Below are 20606 nucleotides of genomic sequence, written 5' to 3'. Positions count from 1 at the left end.
GCACCCAACTAAGACTGGCACTTAATAAAGGGATAAAAGCTACCAACTAACAAGCTGGGGATAACCACAAAGGAATAAAGTGTTCTTTCCCAGCAAAGCTCTTTGGCACGATGAATGGCAGCTTGCTGTGCTGGCTGGAGGAAAGCAAGCAGCGACCGTAAGAGCTGGAAGGAGAGAGGGCAGCAGCTTCCCACCCATTTCCCAGATGGATACATGGCATCAGGTGTAAGTAGCTGGTGCTGGCCAATAACCCTGTGCAAGAGCCTCTTTTTTTATTTGATACACCCCCCGAGGCTCAGAAGGTGAAAGAGGGGGCAGGCGGGTCTAGGTGCAATGGTAGATTTTTTGGAAAGGAAATATATAACCTCAGGGCCTTTGTTGCAGTTCCCAGAGACTGGGAAAATGGAGATTTGGGCTCGTAAAATAAAGTGGTTTCTCCCTAGGACAAAGCAATCCATTGCCAGAGCTTGCTGCCTTGCTGCTTTCTGGAACTGCAGCCCCTTGGGGGCTGAGAACCAGCCATCGCCAGCAGCTTTGGGGAAATTTGGGCTCAAACGGCCGCTGAATAAGTCCACTTCATGTCTGTTTAGATAGATGGAAACCTGCGCACAGAAAACAGCCTTAGATCAGTTCTGAAAAGAAAACACTTTTTCCCAAACAACTTCCGGAAATTGAAAACTTGGACAAACGAGGAAGATGTGGTTGCAGAGCACAGAGGCTGCCCCCATTCTCCCAGTTCTCCCAGCCCAGGGTCCAGGCAGCTCTGCTGCGTTTCCAGGCCGTGCCCTGCTCGGTGCTCCCTGGCTCTGCTGGCTAAACCCGCTGAGAACGAGCATCCCTGCCTTCTGCCTGCCGCGTTTGTCTGGCAGGAGCAATAAGGGCCTGATGTGACTAATAGCCTCAGCATCCTCGGGGCTGGATGTTGCTTGTGGAGGAGGGGCTGTCAGCAGAAACGGACAGTTCAAACCCTACCTGGCGAGCGCGGTCCCGCAATGAGTGTATGGAGTGACCAAGCCAGGATCCAGGAGGACATGCTGGGGCTCGTGGGCAGATTCCAACCAATTGAACTGTTCTCCGTGGCCAGAAAGAGGGGATCTGCAGGCCCCTGAGGGACACGCTGGGGTCGGGTACCTCGGAGGTCGGAGCTGGAGCTGCCCATGCTGCTCGCATGGCAATTCCCCCAGCACAAGTTGGTTTCTCCAGCTGATTTGCCTGCGCAGCTGCCAAGCAGAGTGCAAGAGCTGAGGACAGCCACGTCCCTTGAACGCTGGCCTTTCCAGCTGCCTGGCTCTATTGACACAGCCCTGAGAGTCCAGCAAGAAACAAGACATTTTTTCCTTTAGCTGAGACTTCTGGTATTTAGAACAGAAAAGGCCCTTATGCGGATGCCGGCTGCACCAGCTACATGAGCATAAAGCTACACTGTGTAGAACAGGGCAGCCCTGTGTGCGGGTGTGCAAAGAGTGTTGCTAACAGGGTTAACAAACAGCCTGTTGCAATGGAAGCAATGGTACAGATGGGTTTTCTTTTCCTGGAAACGTGCTCCCAGTTTTGACGTTAACAAACCTGGTCTTTTCTTTTCTTTTCTTTTTCTTTCTTCCTTTCTCCAAAATTTTGCGACTGCAGCTTCACCAGGATGTACTGCGCTTAGTTTTGAGAGTGGTGCTACATTAGGAGTTAATTTTCTGTTGCTCCGACGAGTTTTGTAGAACTGGGTGATGAAGATGAGCGGGGTTTGAACGTCTGTGAATCCCCCCCCTCAAAACCCAGAGATGCAGATCCTGTTAGTGCTGCTACTCCTCAAATGCCTTGTTTCCACCGGCATTTCCAGCAGGGCTGTTAGTTCTGCCTGCCCTCCTTGTACGAGCGGGCGCCCTGGCACTACTCGTGGTCCTCCCAAGTGCACAGATGTCACAGGACAGATGCGGTTTAATTGCTGGGCATCCCTCCCAGGGGCACAGCCCAGATGACTTAGACCAGCCTGAGGATGAATTCATCAGCTGGATGGGCAGAGCAGAGTGGAAAAGCGAGTTTACAGCTGGATCAAAAACAAGCAGAGATTTAAACCAGCGCAGAAACAAGGAGAGAGTTTTGTTTAGCACTGGTCACATGTGTGGGGCAGGGGATATGGGACTGGGATTAAACCCTGTGTCGACCAGCTTTCTGCTTAAACAGATTTGGTGCTCATTCCCCAAGTTACTCATCTCCTCTGCTCCAGCATCCTTTAGCGAAATCTGTCTCCGTGCATTGATCATCACAAGAGGGGAGAACGCAAGTTACAGGGGGATAAATATTCCACTAAATAAAGTCCACTAAACACTGAAGAGTGTGTGAAATGCTTTTTTCTGCCTTTCTTCCCAGGAAACCTGGTACTGGCACGGAGACATCAGCGCTGACAACGTAGTCATGAGCGGCGTCAAGTGTTCGGGGACAGAGATGTCCCTGGCCCACTGTCGTCACGATGGAGCCGATGTCTCCTGTCCCAGAGGAGGTGGTCGTTTTGGTGCTGGTGTATCCTGCTCGGAGAGTGAGTGACTCAGATTATTTCATTTTGGCATTGTTTGCCCCGAGATATGCAGGAGAAATGGCGTGGCCCGTGCTGTGCCTTGGATATGCCAAAACAGTGGCAACTTGCTGCTGATGGGGCTGAGAAATAACAGTGCAAGGAAGGGGCTGGCTGCCGTCTCTGGCAGACCCTCGTGGGGCTTTTTTAGAAACCCATCAGTTAATTTTGAACCTTCCTCCCCACCCACCAGCTGCCCCCGACCTGGTGCTCAACGCCGAGCTGGTGGAGCAGACTGCCTACCTGGAGGACCGCCCCATGTTCATGCTGCAGTGCGCGCTGGAGGAGAACTGCCTGGCCAGCTCGGCCGTCAACACCTCCATCACCTCTGGGTACCGGCGCCTGCTGCGCTTCTCCTCCCAGATCCACAACAACGGGCAGTCCGACTTCCGCCCCAAGAACGGCCGCCACGCCTGGGTCTGGCACGACTGTCACCGGTGGGTGCCACGGGGTCGGTGCCTCCTTCCGTCCCCTTCTGCTGCCGGGGGGTGGGGGTGGGGGCTGTTCTGCTGCGGGGTGATGGCGCTGAAAGGCTGGAGCGGTGGCTGTGGAGCTGCGATGGGTGTCAGGGCAGCTCTCATCCTCTGACAGCAGAGAAACCAGCTAATTAGAGTAGGAATTGTAATGAAGAACTGGTATACGAGCAAGACGGAGCTCTTCTTGGGAGAGATGTATATGCACGGGCAGTATGCACCTGGGGGTATGTGTACGTACACAGACGGAAGCGTGTGCCTGTGTACCTGCGGTGTGTAGGGAGATGCAGCCGTCAGAGCCACTTCCCTCACCTGGGGAAGGACTGCAGAACACGCTGCAATTCTGCATTTTTATTTTTATTCTTTAATGCGTCTTGGCTGCGTTTAAATTGTGCACAGCTGGGAGAGCTAGTTTTGTGCTTCTTTTTGACAAACAGTAAATTCACCCCCATAAATGCATAGTTTTTCAGAGGGAAACTGACAGTTTTGGCCAAAGTAAATCACGAGGAGGAAAGGGAGCTGGAACCAAGCCATCCAGATGCTTTGCTTCTGAAATGGCTTGTTACAGGCTTGATTTTTCTCTAATTTATGGTAAAAAGGAGCTAAGTAACCAGCAGCGCACAGCTCTTGTCCTGCCGCTGTTAAAACTTTCGCCTTGTGAAAACATCAGAGCAATAAATTCTCGAACCTAACGGTCCCTTACAGTCTTCATCAACAGCATGAGCGAGGCGAGAGGCGTAGGTACGCAGCGCAGCAGCGTTGCGATGCTGCAGTGCCGCTAGTCTGAAGCTTCAGACCGTGGTGGCCACTGACCCTGCGGACGGGCTGGTTTGCAATATTTGCAGCGGGAGGCACTGGTGCAATATTTGCAGCGGGAGGCACTGGTGCAATATTTGCAGCAGCTCATGCCTCGGCAGCACAGAACCAAAGGTAAATAGGCAATGGTGTAGTTAGGGGAGGAGGAAACCCGGAGCAGAGCGGCGGAGCATCTGCCTTCCCAGCCCTGTTGGGAAGGGGCTGGGGGGACACGTGGGGACCGCAGGGCTTTGAGCACAGCACTGTCACAAAGCAGGGCACCTGGAGCAATTTGGGAGAGGCTGTGTAAGTGAGGTGAGGCTGGGAAAGGATCGGGAAGAGGCTGAGAGCCATCTGTGCGCTTTAAACTGGATTCTGTTTATACGGAGGAGGATGAACTCAATTCCTCTTCAATCTTTCCAGTCTGTAAACACCAGAATGTAAACACCTCTTTGAATGATTCAGACATATTTCAGAAACTGAGTCAAACTTGAGAACCTCAAACTTTTATCAGAGGCAGCCAAATTAGACAGCCTCAAAGTCAACAGCTCGGCCACTGCAGAATGCCTCTTCTTTCCTAGCTGCCCTGCTCCATCACTGGGACCTTCTGTTTGGTTGGCTTTTGATGTGGAAGTAGAACAGAAAAGGGAAAGACCTATAGCAGGGAGTGAAAAGCGATTAAATTCTGGCAGGTGGGGTTTTTTTTTTTGGTTAGGGGAAAGGCAGGAGGAGGTAAGAAGAAACCCAGTCTCCCAACGAAAAAATTTCCTCCCCTTCCCTCATCCTTCCTCCTTTATCTGTAAATACGTGTGCAGAGTGATGCTGCAGTAATGGTGGTTGGAAGTTTTTAAGCCATGATTATTTTTACAGCTGGAAAGGAAAGGATATCTGCACATTTTTTGTCTTTTTTTTTTTTTTTAACTCCTAAGTGATGGCTCTTTGAATTGGGGCCTGTCTGTGCAGCGGTGTAAGGACCCGCTCAGCTCTCAGCACCCACAGCTGCTTCCCCGTTTGCCACAACGTGCTCACGCTGGGACTTTGCTCCCGGTTCCAAAACTGGGATGAAATTCAACCTGTTGCATCAGCACGGGTGTGCACCCAGCCGTGACCATGCGGAGCACCCAAATTGTTCTAATCTGGTATTTCCATCCGATTCCCGCTCCGCAAGTCTCACCGACTTCAGCTGGATTGAAGCACAGGCTGAAGTTTTTGCAGAACCAGAGCACGGCATAGAAAAGGTCCATGTTCTCGGGTCCAAAACCACCCAAACTGCCGTAGCCTGCGCTGGGTAGGGGTCTGCAGCGCAGATCGTGTGCTCTCCCCCAACTGTTGCTGCACCCAGCAGCGCTGCAGCGTTCGTGCCGGCAGCCCGGCTCAGGCTGAGCTGCCGCTAACACTTCCCTGTTTAAAATTCCGTGTGCGAACCCAGCTGTCGGGTTGTTTAGATCCGAGCGGTGCGAGCTCGGAGAGAAGCTGGTTCCATCTGTCGTGAAGTTTTCTGCCAATAAATTTACATTCTGCTGCTTAAAAATAAATAAATAAAAATAGCCAGGTTGCCGGTTTGGGTACATCTAGGGCTGTTTGCAGGCTGTTAAGGAGAAGGTGAAATATTTCCTGCGGTAAACGACAGGGCCACTAGAAGCGATGCCCTGGCTGAATGATGGCTTTGATTTTTATTTACCCCCCCACCCCATTCCTTGCTATTATAAAGCATGGGGTGGTCCTACGAAGGCTTGGGCATGCTCTCCCCTGGAAAAGCTTTAGCACTTGATATGTAAATAAATATCCAGGCCAGGAGCCAGCATGAAGGCAGCATGGGTGATGGCGCTGTGCAAGGATTACGCCCAAGGGAATATTTCCTGGCTGTGTTTTCTCTTGCTCTACCTCCTGCCGCGCCGCTTGGTCCGTAGCACTTCATGTGTTGTCGTGTGTTTCCCCCCGCGGGGCTGGGAGGTGAAATGCCTGGCCCAGGGGATGCAACAACACAAAAAGCCGAGGCTGGGCTACTCACATCCGAGTCGTCGTGGCCCAGCCACTGGCCCACCCCTGCTGGGGTCGACAGTGCAGCCCTTCAGACCTGGTGGTTAAAGGGGTGGCTGTTTTCCCTCGAGGTAATTCTCCCCGTCTGTGCCTTGCAGGCATTACCACAGCATGGAGGTTTTTACCCACTACGACCTCTTGAACCTCAATGGAACCAAGGTGGCTGAAGGACACAAAGCCAGCTTCTGCCTGGAAGACACCGAGTGCGAAGCAGGTATATCTGCCAGAGCCCTTTGTGCTGGGAATTTATCGCTGTCCCCGTACAGGTGCCTGGCTTCGGAGATGCTGCTGATGTCCTGGGGGCTGCGTATCTCTGGGGTGATCTCTGCAGGTATAAGAGAATCCCTGAAGGCCCCATATGCTGAGGTTTCCAGCCCTCAGCTCCTTACATCCTTACTCTGAGCTGCTCTGGAAACCTCGGTGTACATTTTCTGATTCCTGTAAAGGGAGAAATTTCAAAACACGCCTCTAGGTGCCGAGGTGTGGAAGGCAGCAGCTCCTCCTGTGCAGTTAAGCAGTGCAGGTGTTTCAATACAAGACGTTGAGCAAGGCACGGTTCTGTTAAATCTCACCCAAAATACTGCGCCAGTAGCTTCTCACTGTCTTCCACTGAGTCTTCCTCTGACATGTCCAAGGGTGGGAAATTCCCAGCCTGACTCGCTGGGAACGTAACACTTCATGCCTTTAACTCTTTCCATCTAGATGTGCAAAAACAGTACGAATGTGCCAATTTTGGTGAACAGGGGATCACGGTCGGATGCTGGGACGTGTACCGTCATGACATCGACTGCCAGTGGATCGACATTACTGATGTCCCACCGGGCGATTACCTCTTCCAGGTATGGGAGAAAAACAGGACTTGAGGCATTGCTGTGTGCTTTTTAGCTTACCCATTAGGGATGTCAAGAATGTAACTAGTTTATTTGTACATCTCCTACAGTACTATAAGCTTCCAATTATGAAGAGATTATGTTCCCAAGGTACCTAAAAGATAAAGAATTAACCTAACGGGCCAGCAAAGCGCTACCATACCACATACTTCCCCCCGAAGTGAAAACAATCAGGGTCAGTAACCACAGCTCAGAAATGACAGTCTTAAGAAATCCACATCCAGCCAACACTTGATAGTCCTTATCTATCTAGTATTCTTATCTATAGACAGGATAGTCCTTATCTACCAACCCGTGCGCTGCTGACATCGTGTTCCATCTCACGTTCTGTATCGGCGCAGCATCCCGCTGTTTGTCTTGTACAAAGTTTTTGAGCTGTTCGTAAGCAACGCTGGCTTCATTTGGGGATCAAACGGTGCTGTTCTTGTGTTTGCATGAGGAGTTAAGACTCTGCCTCCAGTCTGGTTTGTGCAAGTGGGTGGAGGGGGGGGGAGAAATCTTTGGTTCTAAAAACAGCCGCTTAAACTGGAGAGGAGGGAAGGGAAATTATTTTTGTCTGCACTGCTATCGTGTGAGAAATGGAGTGAAGGTGTTTGAGGGTATGTCTTGGTGCCTGGGGGAGGGTGTGATCCTGATCTGGCTTTAATGGGTTTCTGTCTTCTTGCAAAATGAGTTAATTTTTTCCGTTACCAAAAAAAAAAAAAAAAAAAAAAGTATTATGGTATAATGAAAAAGCTGATTCCGTCTCAGTCTGCCTAGCAAGTGTCACACCCTGTCCACCTTTCAGTAACTTTGTGCTGTGTTTCTCCATCACTCCCTAGGTTGTCATCAACCCCAACTACGAAGTCGCTGAATCAGATTATTCAAATAACGTGATGAAATGCAGGAGCCGGTACGATGGGCAGCGCATCTGGATGTACAACTGCCACATAGGTGAGAGGGGCTTCTGCGGGGGGATGCTTAACGGCTGCCCGGTTAGATCACACCGCGTCGTTGGCTCTTTGCTACTTCTCGGTGCTTCCATTGCAACGTGCTGATGTGCTGTTGATCACTTTGCACGGGCTTGGAAAGACGAGATACTCAGCCCAAACTACGCTGGTGCTGTTTTGTTGTAGACCTCTCACAGGGTCAGGCTGCTACGGGTTGCAGATGGTAAATGGCTGGACGGGGGGGTTTGCATCTTATGTGTAACTTACAACACTGGTAAGACAGCTCTCTGTGCAAGATGCGAAAGAAATCCCTCAGGCTTGGGGGAATGGGGATAACAGATGTTCCAGCTGTACCTCTTCTACAAGGAAATGAGCATTTTTCCCCTCCCAAGACTGGGAGATGGAAGGAAAGCTCGGGTGCAACCTGAGAACTTGTTCGGAGTGCCTGAGTCAGTCCAGGCAAACAACTCCACCTTCTTATTACTCAGAAGTCTAATTACTATTAGACTCAAATTATTACCAGCCTGGGGCTGACCACCTCACACCCCAAAGCTTCTCTTCCCTTGAAAAGCAAACAAGAGCAGTGGAGAAGAGCCCTCCGCTCAAGCCAGAAATGAAAAGACTTTGCTGCCCCTTGAATGCGAGGGAAAACTGCCTGTTTTTCTCAAATACGTGTAAAACATTATCATTTGGAATTTTTGGGGTGTCTTGGAAATAGCAAAGCCAACCTAGTTTAAATTTGCATTAGCAGTCAATTGTCAAAACCATTTTAAAACTGAATTAAGTTGGGGGCTTTGTAAGGTAATTTATTTTCTGTGTCAAAAACAGTTTAACGGCAACTGGCTGCCAACCTCCAAATAAAACCAGTGGCGAAGGCTATTTCCAGAGCTGGCTGAAGTTCTTCAAGGAGTGTTTTTCCTGAAAAAATTCCATGTAACCACTGATTTTTCTTGTTAATTTGCTGGGGTTTTTTTAAGAAAATACTCGTCTTGTGTGTCACGCTTCAGATTGTGACCTAGTTCAGAAAAGCCAAACCCACTTCATCTGGGTGAACGGACACTGAAGTGCTGGATGGGCTCTCCAGCTGAGCTTGAAACTCTTTTTGTTTAAAAATAAATGTATTTAGCTTTCATTGTCTCTCAACTAGCAAAAAGTAAGGGCCTGGTTTTTAAGAAGAGTAAAAAGAACCCACTCACCGCCAGCCTCGGGAGGAGCCCACTTCACAGGTCCCGAGTGTCGTCACCTCCTTGTTTTAAGCAACAATGGAGGGTACTTTGTGATCTGGTCTTTCAAATACATAAAAGCCTAGATCCAGCACTCCTGGGGCCTCTTGGCTGTTCCAGTTATGGTAAGATTTAATTAACTGCCTACATTAATTAGCCCGGGACAATCTTTGCTCTTCCAGTGCTTGCTTTGAGCCCTTCATTCTTGCAGCATCTTTTGCAGATCACGCAAAACCCCGGTGCGCTGGCTGCCTCGTGCTGCAAACTGCCTCTGCTGCTGCCTCCTGCTCAACCCTGTGCTCTTTCTGTGAACTCCCCAGGTGGCTCCTTCAGCGATGAGACGGAACAGAAGTTTGAACACTTCAGCGGACTCACAAATAACAAGGTGTCCACCCGATAGAACAGCATCGCCTCCCACCCCACTATTTAAAGAAGCGAGGTTTCCTGCTTCGGTGATTTCCCTAACCACTGCACACAAAAAAAGAAAATCAAGCAAACAATCAAACTCTAAATTAGCAAGGTAAATTATTTTCTAAAGATGCCTTCCTTCCCGGTTTAGGTGCTCAGACCACCCCGTGTCTGTTGTAACTCCGTTCCCTACTGCTGCGGTAGTTAGGAGCAGGCTCTTTAAAACTCTGCTTGGCTCCGTATCTTCACTATTCCAACCTTCTCCACCAAGATTTCTCCCTCCACTTTGCAGCACCATCTTTATTCACAGACGTAGGTCCAGGCTGCAGCAAGCACAATCTGCCTTTGGGTACCAACAACCTAAAAATGTGTCTCTACCATTCACTTTCAAGGCATTCATTTTGGTATCGTTAAGCTCTTTTGACTCAAGCTTGAACGCACCATTGATGCAAATGCCTCCGTTTGTGACGCTGCTTCTCGAGCCCAGCTAATCCTCAGTACTGCCATGTCATTACTCCATTTTAGTAAAGAAATACAGGAAAGGGGGGGAAAAAAAAAGTTGGAGCGGCTTTTTCTGAGCAGAACAGTATAAAGCATAATTTAATACCGCAGTGAAACTCTTGTACTCAACAATCAATTCCAACACAATCCTTGAAGTGGAGCAGCTAATGCAGAACAGTTTTCCACGCGTGCATCAGGGCTCCGTGAAGCTACACCTCCCTTGTAACATCTCGAAGACTTCACAGATCTCCTGAGGAGTCGTCCCCTGGGCTGTGAATTTCCATTAGGCAGTAAGCTATTGACCCAAGAGGTTCTACATACATCAGAATATTAACCTTCTAAGCTGGATATTCACTCTGTCTTGTCTTTAAGGGATGAATTTAGTTAAGGCATTGTATCCTCACTGTACCCGACAGAGGTAACTCCATGGCTTTCATCATCAGGGATCTGGACCGGTGCTGTCACAGACCCACCTGTGTAAGTTGTCTTGAAAAGGATTTTGACACTTGGTAGCTTCATAATGGTGCTAAGTGTGTTCCTCTGTTTGTTTGAGGACACACGTTGCTACAGATTTTTCAGACACAGCTACTTGAATAAAAGTGTTTTACCCAGAAAAATGTTTTATATGCCATTTGTGTATTTCTATTCCATGAAAAGTTTAGGGCCTTGTTCACAATTCCTGGTACTGAAGCTTTTCCTCCCTCTGTGGTTGTACAGAAGACTTCTACCTGCAGCTTAAGTTAACAGAACGCTTTTAGCTGACAGTTTCAATCCACAGGGGGATGGAAAGTGGCTGCATCCAAGTTGTGCTATCCATAACCTACCTCACAGGGATGTTGTGAGGCTTAAAGAATGCAGAAGTCTATTGCTAATGCCTGAGCAGAGTATTTCTGTCACTTACCCAGTGGCCCAGATGGTGGCATCTACCAAAGGTTTTTAGCCTACTGTAAGTTGGAAAACTCCATTTTGTTCTCAAGGTGCCAGGCTGTGTAGCAAAAGCAGAGTCTGAGATGTGCTGGGTGCTCACTGGCTGCTGCCACGACACCGTGTCTTGCAGCATCTCTTCACACCAGGCTCTGGGCAAATCACAACTGGCAAGTTCTGGTTTTTCTTTCCCTAATCGGGGTGTGACAACTTTCCCTGCTAACAAAGCAATTAACAAAGCAAGTCAGGCTCTTTAAACACTGTGTAAATAAGGAAAAACCCTGAAACTCACTTGCATTCAATGCTTGTCAGTTTTGTGGGGTATTTTAACAATAACATTACAACCAAGTAAACATTGAACAGATTTTTTTGACTCCTGCAGATGCTCTGCTCTTGCTTACAGCTGAATTTTGGCCAACAAGATACAATTCCCTTACTCTAGTGCTTTTGTTGTTGTTTCTTAAACTGTAGAGCAGGCTTTTCTATAAGCAGCCTTACTCTCGTGTGAGTGCCCCAGTGAGTAACAGACACTTTGAAACACAGTAGGGCGAGATGCTCTCCACAATGAAAAGCTAACAGTCCTCACAGGGCTTGGCTCTTGAGCTCAGGATCTCAGTAATAGTAAACTTCTCCCCCTTCCCAACTTCAGAAAAAAAAGATTCTGCTAATCCGTAAGAGAACATCCCTGTGGCGACTCACTTTTCTGCATGCAGTTTAATATGTCACAGCCATGCTCATCTATACATCTTTTTTTTTTAGCCGAAACTGTTTATTCCTCCTGGTCCAAGCCTTCTGGCAGGAGCATTTCGGTGCCCGAGACGTCCTGCTGCTTGTTCTTCAAACCCAGAGCCCGGGTCACCAGCCTCTTCGCCACGGCAGTGTCAGTCTGGGGTCTCTCTTTTGCGAGGTGAAGGAGCTCTAGGTAAAAATGGGTGAAAATCATTAAGTTAGTGCTTGTTCCGGAACAGTCTCTTGGCTAAGCCGTAGGACTGGCCGACGGAAAGGCTGATTTCTATTTCCTTAGTTTCAGAATTAGCCCAGGAGCCTGAGCAAACCATTCTATCCCTATCCAGTAAATTGCCTTTTCTTTTCGAAAAACGTGCCTCTAGATTTGTACTTCTGATTTTTCCACGACAGTTCATGAGCTATTTGTCTATGATTAAGCTCCAGCCCTCCTCTGCAGCGGCAGAGAGAACTGTTCCCCGTTCGCTTCCAGGAACAGCTTCCTCACCCTTCCTGGCATAACTCAGCAAGTCACATCCCTGAGAACAAAATGAAGGCATGCGGTCCAACCGATCTATCCGTGCACAGGGAAGTTTGATCTCAATTTAGATTAATCCCAACCAGCAGTCTTACACCCTTCAAAAACAGCAAGGAATAAAAAAACGCTGCATTTTTGAAAAATCAGCTAAATACATCAGATGCTTTGGGAAAGTCTTTGGCCAGTAACCTCCGTTTTCTGGTGGACACCTGGCTTGCTACAGTTTCATCTTACAAGAACCGAATACACCCAAACTTTACCAAATCCACAGCGGTCTGGATTTGGCAAGTACCTAATCATTTATCAGCAACTGTTTGCAATTTTATTATCCAGTTAGCAATGGGGGCTTTGCTTGCTTTTTCAAAAATGTTATTAATAAAGGCAGCCCATCAGCAGCTTAAAGAAAAAGGGGCAGACTCAAACTATCCGCAGCTTAGAAAACAAAACTGCCACTCTTTCTTGATGAAGCTACAAAAAAAAAAAAAAAAAAAAAAAGAAGAGACACTGTCACCTAATTAAGATCGAAATTTGTGTTTGGGAAAAAAAAAAAATATTGCAACTTGAACCAAATACAAGCGGAGTTTATATATAATGTTCCCCAGAAGGAGCTGATAACCTGATTCAGAAGCGTGCCGATCGGCTACGGCAACAGGAATCGGGGAGAGTGCAAAAAGAAATCCACTTCTCTGACGTTTCATTTCAATCCAGCAGTCTTAAAAACTCAGGAACTTCCGTGACAGTGTCCCTTTAAAGCGTTAATACTGAAATTTGTTCCAGCCGCAGCGTGCTGTGGAAATACCAGTACGGTTGTACCTTCAGCAAAGTCTCTACTGCTACACAATTCATGGCATTTCTTTATTGTGGCAAGTATAACTGATTACAGTATGATTTTAAAAGGCAATACAATAAATAAAACTGTTAATGGCTAAGCTTAATTTTTTTTTCCTTCACCTAATACTGAATAAAATTACGCCAACCACCAAATGTAACAGCTGTCGGGTTTGTCTCATCTATTGCCTTTAACCGGGCAAAATTTAATAAGCCAGAGCAGCTTACGGGGCAGGATTGTGGCATTTGCCACGCTTCGCTTCCTGCAGCCACAGCCAGAGAAAACAAAACAAAAAACAACAGGATTTGCTGCTGTTTTGATTCAGTCCGTGCGTGCCGGCAGAGCAAGAGCGACTGCAAATTTCCGCACAGGTTAACAGCTGTAGTTACCTTTCCTGTAAGTAGAATATAACGCAGTCTTGTTCTGCACGGAGGGGTTTTGTCATCACATTCACCTGTGCCAACCGCAGGCAGAAACCAGTGTGACTGACTCAGCAAAGTTTTAACATAACTATGATACAGGTTGGCTGGAAATACTGTAAAAAAAACCAAAAAAAACCCCCACACCTAAAGACTCCACAGCTCACTGTCCTGCCTTGCCAATAAAGCTATAAAAAAAAACTAACAAAAAAGAAAAAAAAAAAAGGAAATACTGGTCCTTAATATCTATTTCCCATTTAACTCGTCATTGTGACCGCCCAGGATACAGAAGAGTGGTAAACCAACAACTACAACTACTAATAGTAGAAAAAAGATCGCCTTACTTGGTCGCTGAAGTGCCTTGATTTTCGACTGCTTTGTTGCGTGGATCAAAGGTCGGATCTTTAAAGAAGGATAACGCCGCCCCAAGGCTTGAGATGCTTCAAAAAAACACAAAGATTGCTGAAATTCAGACCGAATAGCAGCGGCTTTAATCGTAAAAATGATTACATGGTATAATAAGACTGAATAATTCAAGCTTCAGCAGCCGATATGTTATCTCAGGACTTTTACTAAAACTAAATTCATTCTGGTCACCTCAGGTTTACGCCAGACGTGCCTTGGGCAGGAAGCATCCCCAGAAAATACAAACACAATTTTTAAAAGACAACTCTCTCGTTATTAGACTGAATCCCCAGAAACAAACATAACACTTTTGCACTCCGTACGCTGCTGGAGGGAAACTTCTTGGGGTGTTTGTCCCTGAGAAGGGTCAGTTTGTCCAGTGGCTTGTGTCTGACCTGCGGCCCCAGGAGGTGACTGTAGGCTTGCAGGAATTTTGTCTAGTTACAGGAGAAAAAAAAAAAAGAAAAAACACCCAAAAAACCACACTGAAGTGGCAAAACAGATTAACTTCTAGAAATGCTCCCTCAACAAAAGGTGCCCTGGTAATTATCTGAGCCAACTCAAAACCTGTTGGTCTTGCAAAGCGGAGTTCCCACACGCCACCGCGGTCATTTCAGCTTCTCAAGCTTTCCAAATTTGAAGCGCCCAGGAGGAAAGACGTGCTGAACCGTGACTCCTTGGGCAAGGGCTCAGCAGGAGCGCACGGCTCGGCATTGCAAACCGCGGCGTCCCCGCGCCAGAGCGGAGAAAGCCCAGCAGCGATGTGCTCCCTCGCTCAGCCACGACCCTGGTCACGCTACCTGCAGACAGGCTCGAGAAGATTCCCAGGGCGTGCGTATCGTCGACCCACTGGATTTTGAAACCACTCTCACTAAAAATGAAGAAGAAAAAAAAAAAAAAATCATTACTAAGAAAGAAAAAAACAAACAAACCACGCAGTAAAACCCGTCAGCCACCCTGAGTTAGCAAAAGTCCTTAAGATTTTTATGTAGACAGCCGGTGCTTTTCCAAGATTATCCTCATTTTGCATGAGGGGAAAGAAAGGAAGGCACAGAAGAACATCAGGACGTGCCCCTTTCGAGGCCACAAGACACGATTACCCCATCAGCAGCCCCAAGAACTCAAAGAAACCCCCAGCCAAAAATCAAGCTCAATTTCAAAGGCTGTGTCCTAACGCCAAAATACCCTTTGCCACTGACGTAGTGCTTTACAAACGCCACCCGCCTGCTCAGACATCTACAATAAAAAGCAAGCGATTTAAAAATAAGTGGTTTACAAAGCTCGGGGTGAAGAGACCAAGGTGAAAAACTAATAAAAGCGTCAGTGGAAAATGTGAGTTGGGGAGCAGGGAGTTCAAAGCTTTTCCTGCAGCGCAGGCAATACAACTGACTGCTCAGATTAGATCCATCAATTCTCAGCTCAGTTTCACAGCGAGTGGGGAAAAAAAAAAAAAATACATTAGAGGAAAGGCGCGCAATAGTCAGTAGCTTATTTAAAACGTAAATCATGGGGTTTAATTTCAGGGATCCGCAGAGCAAAGTGTTCACGTCTAGGTGTATCAGGAGAGGAGGAGGATGGCGAGGAAGAGGGAGAGGCGCCTGCAGACACCATTTCTGTGCCCTCTGGGAGAAGCCAGTTTAATTCAGCACTGGACTGAGCACCCTTTAACCAACGCGGGGCTGAACTCTGCTCTGGTCCTGCTACTGATCCAGCATCGCTCCCTTAGGCACAAGGCTCCGCTCCACATATTTACATAATAAATCTTATCTCCAGCAGCAGAATCGAGCCCTTTTCCTTGCAAAGCTTCATGTAAGCACGTGATTTCGCTCAGGCCCCAGAACGCACTAACGGAGAAGCTCCCAGATAGCTCCCAAAGACTCTTGCTGAGGCCAGAGCAGCAGGAATAAGCCTGCGTGTAGATAACTGTGCGTACCACAAAGCCCTGAAGAACCAGTCGAGGTTTAAATCATGCATAAACTGCAGGAAAGCAGCCTTAAAGGCACAGAAAGAGCGTAAGACAGAAAGGCACGAAGGCGAAACTAAAATGCAAAATGTATCAGGTTCTCTTGTGTGTTCAAGGCTGGTTAGTGCTGCCTTTGTGCCCCCGATGTGCTCAGGCTCTCAGGTACTCACTGGAAGTCCGAGAACACCTCCAGCAGGTGCTCCGTTTTCAGTGACGGAGAGAAGTCGTAGATTTCTGTCACGTGGCCAAAATCCCCCTCGCTGAGCTGCGCATCTCCGTAGCTGGAATAATCAAAGCTGATCTTCTCGATGCTTATGTCCTTCACGGTTAAATTACCCACAATCTGAGAATATTAAAAACAAAAAAAACAAAAAAACCAACCAAACAAAAAAAAATCAAGACAAGGTTTCGCTTTGAAGAGCGATCCTCCGGGTCCTGCTTTGGTCCCTGCAAGCCACGTCTGCGGCCACGCTCCTGCCAACAGGTTCGGCAGCCGCCTGGAGCAGCCCCGGCACAGGGATTCTCCTCCCAGGGATGAATGCCTTCCCCTAGGCTGACTCCCGAGCCACCTCTTCTCCCCAGAATCCCTCCCCGTGGCAATACCCGTAGCAAAACACTACCTCTGCAAAGAGCTCTGCGGTACAGTCGTCCTCGAGGCTGCCCTGCCCGCCGACGGCTGCGCTCTCCTCTCTACCACCTGCAGACAAATGCAGCTCATGCCACAGCGCATCAGCCAAGCCTGAACGCTCCTTGTCCTCCTCATCCGCCACCGGTGCCTTCCCGCTGTGGTTCTGCACAGCAGCAGCCACCCGGCGCTCATCCTGCTCCTCAGGAGCTGGTGGCTCAGCACCACACACCGGCTCAGGTGCAACCAGAGGCTCGTTCGAGGCTTCTGAGGGGTTCTGGCATTGGGGCTGCTCCACCTGCGCCACACCGGGATGCTCCTGATCTTGGCTTTCCAGTCGGGAAAGACTCTCCCCTCCCTCCACCGCGCTGGCAGCCCCAAAGTCCTTGCCCTGTTCTTCAGGGGGTGACATGTTTCCACCGCTCTCCGGGCTCCGGGCAGCAGCACAGCTCTTATCTCGGTTTTCCAGCACCAGCCACGCTGGGTCCGTGCAGCAGTTTCTGCTCGGGCTTTCCGACAGGGAGGAGCTCTCGTCGCACTCCAACACACCGGCATCCCGGCTCTTTGGGGCTTCAGCTTGCGCTTGGCACAGGATTTTGCTCCCTTCTGGTCCAACAGCGTTGTCACAGCTCAGACCTTGCTCTTCTGCTTCAGCTGGGTTTTCATTGTGGACGGAAGACAGGGAATCCGAACAGTCTTTATCCTGACTTTCCTGCCCAGAGAAAACGTTGCTGTTCTCCAGCGACGGAACAGCCGTACAACACGGAGGACGTTCGTTGTTGGTGTCATCGTTACTTTTTCCCGAAACACACTCTTCGCCAGGCTCCTGTCGCTTGCCAAGGGCCACGGAGACACCACCTGGGCTGCCTTCAGACTCGCCCAGCTCCTCCTGGGTGCCCCTGACCAAAGCTTTAGGGCAAATCTCTTCTTCTGGTGCCACATCCCCCGGTGACTCTGTGCCGGCTGCCACCGGCCCCTCCTGCTCCCCCCATTCCGCCTTCTTGCGCATCGCTTTCGGGACGTACAGGGCTTTATCCGGCTTCTTCCTGGGCGGCCTTTTTATCCTGCCGGACCCCACGCAGGCTCGAGAGTTGTCTCCGTGCATCTCCCCGCCGTGTCGCAGCCTGCCGCCTCGGCCCCCCCGGCCCCACGGCTGCGCAGGTCGGTGCGGGCGCGGTGGGTTGCCGCTGGGTTTTTGGTCACTCGTCTCGCTGGGCAGCCTGGGACAGAGAGAACGGCAAGATGTGAGCGGGGAGGAACGCAAGGAACTTGGTATTTGCAAAAGAGAAAGAGGAGGAAAAGCATCAAATCCACATAGAAACCAGTAGGTAAGAAATAAAAATTAAAAAAAAGCCTCTGCTTCCTTAATGACTGGAAGATGCTATCGATAACGGACACCCTCCTCCCTGCGGAGAAGTGTCACACAAGCTTTGCACTTGTAATAAGCTGGAATAAAAAACCTTCAAGCGCAGGAAGAGAAACACCGTTACAGCCACGGCACCGTACCTTACGGCCGAGTGACAGATGACAGTCCTCCTCCTCCATCCCTCTCCCACAGAAAAGCTGCTCAACAAATCCACGTTGTCCACGGTCCGGTGGATCAGGTACCTGAGGCGACTGGAGAGGGGGGGGAACAGCAGCACTCTGGAGAGGGAGAGGGGGAGAGGGCGTCAGCAAGTTGCAGGAAGGAAAAGGACAGGAACGGAGCAAGAATTTATTAGTCTCTCTTCCCCCAGTCATTCCCAGCGTAGGGTTTAAATCCCAGCCCAAAAGCCAAGCTGGACTGCCTGGTATTCAAGAGCCAGAATCCCTTCGCCATCCTAAATGCCCAGACAGACGCACTCGCTCTGCACACAGAGCACCGGGAGCCACGGGGCGGCTGGGCCTCCCATTCCTGCCTCTCTCCGTACTGGGAGTGGCTGGGAAGCACCAGCAGAAGGCAGCCACCGGTCCCCTTCCTCCCAGTCTGAGCACACTCCAGAAACCAGCAACTAAAAGAATAGGAACAGGTGAATAAAGATGTTTGATTTCGTTGTATTTAGGGATGTTTCTGCAATTTCAGTGTCGACCCTGAGCGTTTTTTAATTGCATGGGTGCCTTCTCTGCCAAACATTTTTTAAAAAGCAATGAATTTAAGGTCACTACAAGCTGGCAGGCAGCTGAACTAGGCAATCCCACCCCTGCTCCTGTCCGACAGCCCCTTTTTGGCCACCTCAAGGGCTCCAAGGGTCACTGGATCAGGGACCCGGTCCAGTTAAATCCAGCCTGGCCAAAGAAAAAAGGTGCAGGGATCCAAGGCGAGGGAGCTCGCGGCCGTGGAGGAGGATCCGAGCGCAGGAAACCCTCAGCAGAGAGGGGAAACGAACCAATTTGATTACGAAATATTCATTATAACTCATCAAGCCGACCAGTGAGCTGGGCCAGGCTGCGGCCGGCGCAAAAGCCACCAGCCCCCAAACCGTCTCGGCCCGAAGCAGCACGGATAGAGGAGGGAGCACGACGGATCCACGGTCCACAGGGATGCTCCGAGCTGGACCTCTGCCTTTCCACCCCAGAAACACGAGGCAGAAGTCACAATGTGTCCCTGCTCCCGGAGCAGCACGTCCCATCGCCCAGGGACCGCGCGTGGCAGCGGGGAGCGGGTCACCCCGTGCCAAGACCCCTCTGTTGGCCGCCTGGGATGGGGGAGGGGGGGGAGGGAGACACCCACCTGTGGTGCTGCCCCTGCAGCATGAAGTGCTCCAGCTCCTCCGTGATCCTGCCCACGAACTCATCCTCGTTGGGCGAGAGGAAGACGCCGTCCATGGAGCGCAGCGCCAGGGTGGCAGCGGGCAGGAGCCTGCGGAGGGACAGGGCCACATGGAGAGGCAGCTGCCAGCTCCCCGGCCCTGGGGGGGCCTCGCCCCCCCCCCCCCCCCCCCCCCCCGTCCTCTGTGCTGCTGGGTGCACCCAGCTGCAGCCCTGACCCCCCTGCCCGGTGCATCCAAGGCCCCTGGGCAGCCTGGGCACCCCTCCCCCTCCCCTGCGCACCCCCCGCGGCTCTGTGCACCCCTCCCCCTCCCCTGCACACCCCCCGCACCCCCCGTGGCTCCGTGCACCCCTCCCCTGCACACCCCCAGCACCCCCCGTGGCTCTGTGCACCCCTCCCCCTCCCCTGCGCACCCCCCGCACCCCCCGTGGCTCCGTGCACCCCTCCCCCTCCCCTGCACACCCCCAGCACCCCCCGCGGCTCCGTGCACCCCTCCCCCTCCCCTGCACACCCCCAGCACCCCCCGTGGCTCTGTGCACCCCTCCCCCTCCCCTGCGCACCCCCAGCCCCCTGCGCTGCCCACGCCCCCTGTTATCCCCCCCCCGCCCCCCCAGCACCCCGTGCCGCCCCGGGCCCCCCCGCACAGCACCTCCCGCCGCTCTGCGCCCCGCCACCCCCTCCCCGTGCACCCCCCGCCCCCCCCCCCACGTGCTGCTCACGCGCCCTGCTCTCCCCCCACCGCCGGGCACCCCCAGCACCCCGTAACCGCCCCCTCCCCATCCCCGGGCACGCCAGCCCCCCCCGCCGGGACCCCCGCCCCCCCCCGCCGCCCTCACCGCCAGGCCCGGGCGAGCGGCTCTTCCCGGCGCGGCGCCTGCGCCCGACCCGGCTCCTCCCGCCCGGCTGCAGCCCCGCCCCGCCGGGGAGCCGGCACGCGGGGGGCCCTGCCCCCACCCGGGGGCCGAGACACGCGTGGGGGGATCCCGGTTCCCCCCGCCGGGGAGCCTGCACACGCGGGGAGGGGGGGGTCCCGGCTCCGGTTCCCCTCACCCGGGGAGCCTGCACACGCGTGGGGGGGAGGTCCCGGCCTCGGTTTCCCCGGCCCTGGGAGCCTGCACACGCGTGGGGGGGGTCCCTGCCCTCCACCAGGGAGCCTGGACACGCGGGGGGGGGGGGGGGCGGTCCCGGCTCCAGTTCCCCTCACCTGGGGAGCCTGGACACACGTGGGGGGGTCCTGGCCCCCCCCACCAGGGAACCCGGACATGCGTGGGGGGGGTCCCGGCCCCAGCTCCCCCCACTCGGGGAGCCTGGACACGCCTGGGGGGGGTGGGGGAAGGGGGGGGGGGGTGTCCCGGTTCCCTCGACCAGGGAGCCTAGACATGCGTAGCCGGGGGTCCCAGCCCCCCCAGACAAGGGAGCCTGGACACATGTGGGTGGGGGTCCCGGCCCCGGTTCCCTGGACACACATTGGGGGGGGGGGGGGTCCTGGCCCCAATTCCCCTCACCCAGGGAGCCTGGACACGCGTGGGAGGGGGGGGTCCTGGACAAGGGAGCCTGGATACACGTTGGGGGTCCCAGCCCCCCCGACCAGGGAGCCTGGACATGCGTG

The 20606-nt window shown here is 51.7% G+C and overlaps 2 protein-coding genes across 18 annotated transcripts in view; one reads left to right on the top strand and one right to left on the bottom strand.

The window, feature by feature from the left end:
• Positions 1 to 12996, top strand: part of LOXL2 (lysyl oxidase like 2) — a 62781-nt gene extending 49785 nt beyond the window's left edge. For 12 of the 16 annotated variants that reach the window (XM_055696138.1, XM_055696141.1, XM_027803782.2 and 9 more), the window contains 6 exons: positions 2362 to 2527; positions 2757 to 3000; positions 5970 to 6085; positions 6574 to 6710; positions 7583 to 7694; positions 9234 to 12996. In XM_055696138.1, the coding sequence (XP_055552113.1) occupies positions 2362 to 2527; positions 2757 to 3000; positions 5970 to 6085; positions 6574 to 6710; positions 7583 to 7694; positions 9234 to 9313 (855 nt within the window). In that variant the 3' untranslated portion in view covers positions 9314 to 12996. The remainder of the gene's footprint in view (positions 1 to 2361; positions 2528 to 2756; positions 3001 to 5969; positions 6086 to 6573; positions 6711 to 7582; positions 7695 to 9233) is intronic. The other 4 variants (XR_008729807.1, XR_008729808.1, XR_008729805.1 and 1 more) reach the window with 4 other exon arrangements.
• On the bottom strand, positions 11442 to 19851 carry R3HCC1 (R3H domain and coiled-coil containing 1). Of its 2 annotated transcripts, XM_055696143.1 has the most exons (8): positions 19834 to 19851; positions 18959 to 19087; positions 17755 to 17892; positions 16244 to 17468; positions 15794 to 15966; positions 14461 to 14531; positions 13600 to 13695; positions 11442 to 11664 (listed from the first exon to the last, which is right to left on the bottom strand). In XM_055696143.1, the coding sequence occupies exons 2-8, from the start codon at positions 19051 to 19053 to the stop codon at positions 11516 to 11518; spliced, it is 1947 nt and encodes a 648-aa protein (XP_055552118.1). In that variant the 5' UTR covers positions 19054 to 19087; positions 19834 to 19851; the 3' UTR covers positions 11442 to 11515. The 2 variants fall into 2 exon arrangements, with proteins under 2 accessions (XP_055552118.1, XP_055552119.1); XM_055696144.1 differs by lacking the exons at positions 11442 to 11664; positions 19834 to 19851 and adding an exon at positions 12671 to 12794 and having other exon boundaries at positions 18959 to 19143.
• Between the last annotated feature and the right edge of the window lie 755 nt (positions 19852 to 20606).

Source organism: Falco cherrug, chromosome 18 (assembly GCF_023634085.1).
Source record: "Falco cherrug isolate bFalChe1 chromosome 18, bFalChe1.pri, whole genome shotgun sequence".
Taxonomy (NCBI): domain Eukaryota; kingdom Metazoa; phylum Chordata; class Aves; order Falconiformes; family Falconidae; genus Falco; species Falco cherrug.
This window is presented reverse-complemented; position numbering and strand designations above follow the sequence as displayed.

What these genes read in the sequence shown, in the direction of transcription:
- R3HCC1 (XM_055696143.1), bottom strand. Translation starts at nt 19,053, where the DNA reads ATGGACGGCGTCTTCCTCTCGCCCAACGAGGATGAGTTCGTGGGCAGG. An exon ending in ATCTGTCACTCGGCCGTAAG is followed by an intron (nt 17,469 to 17,754) that starts GTACGGTGCCGT and finishes TCTCTGTCCCAG; the next exon opens with GCTGCCCAGCGAGACGAGTG. An exon ending in GAGGTGTTCTCGGACTTCCA is followed by an intron (nt 14,532 to 15,793) that starts GTGAGTACCTGA and finishes CTTCATTTTTAG; the next exon opens with TGAGAGTGGTTTCAAAATCC.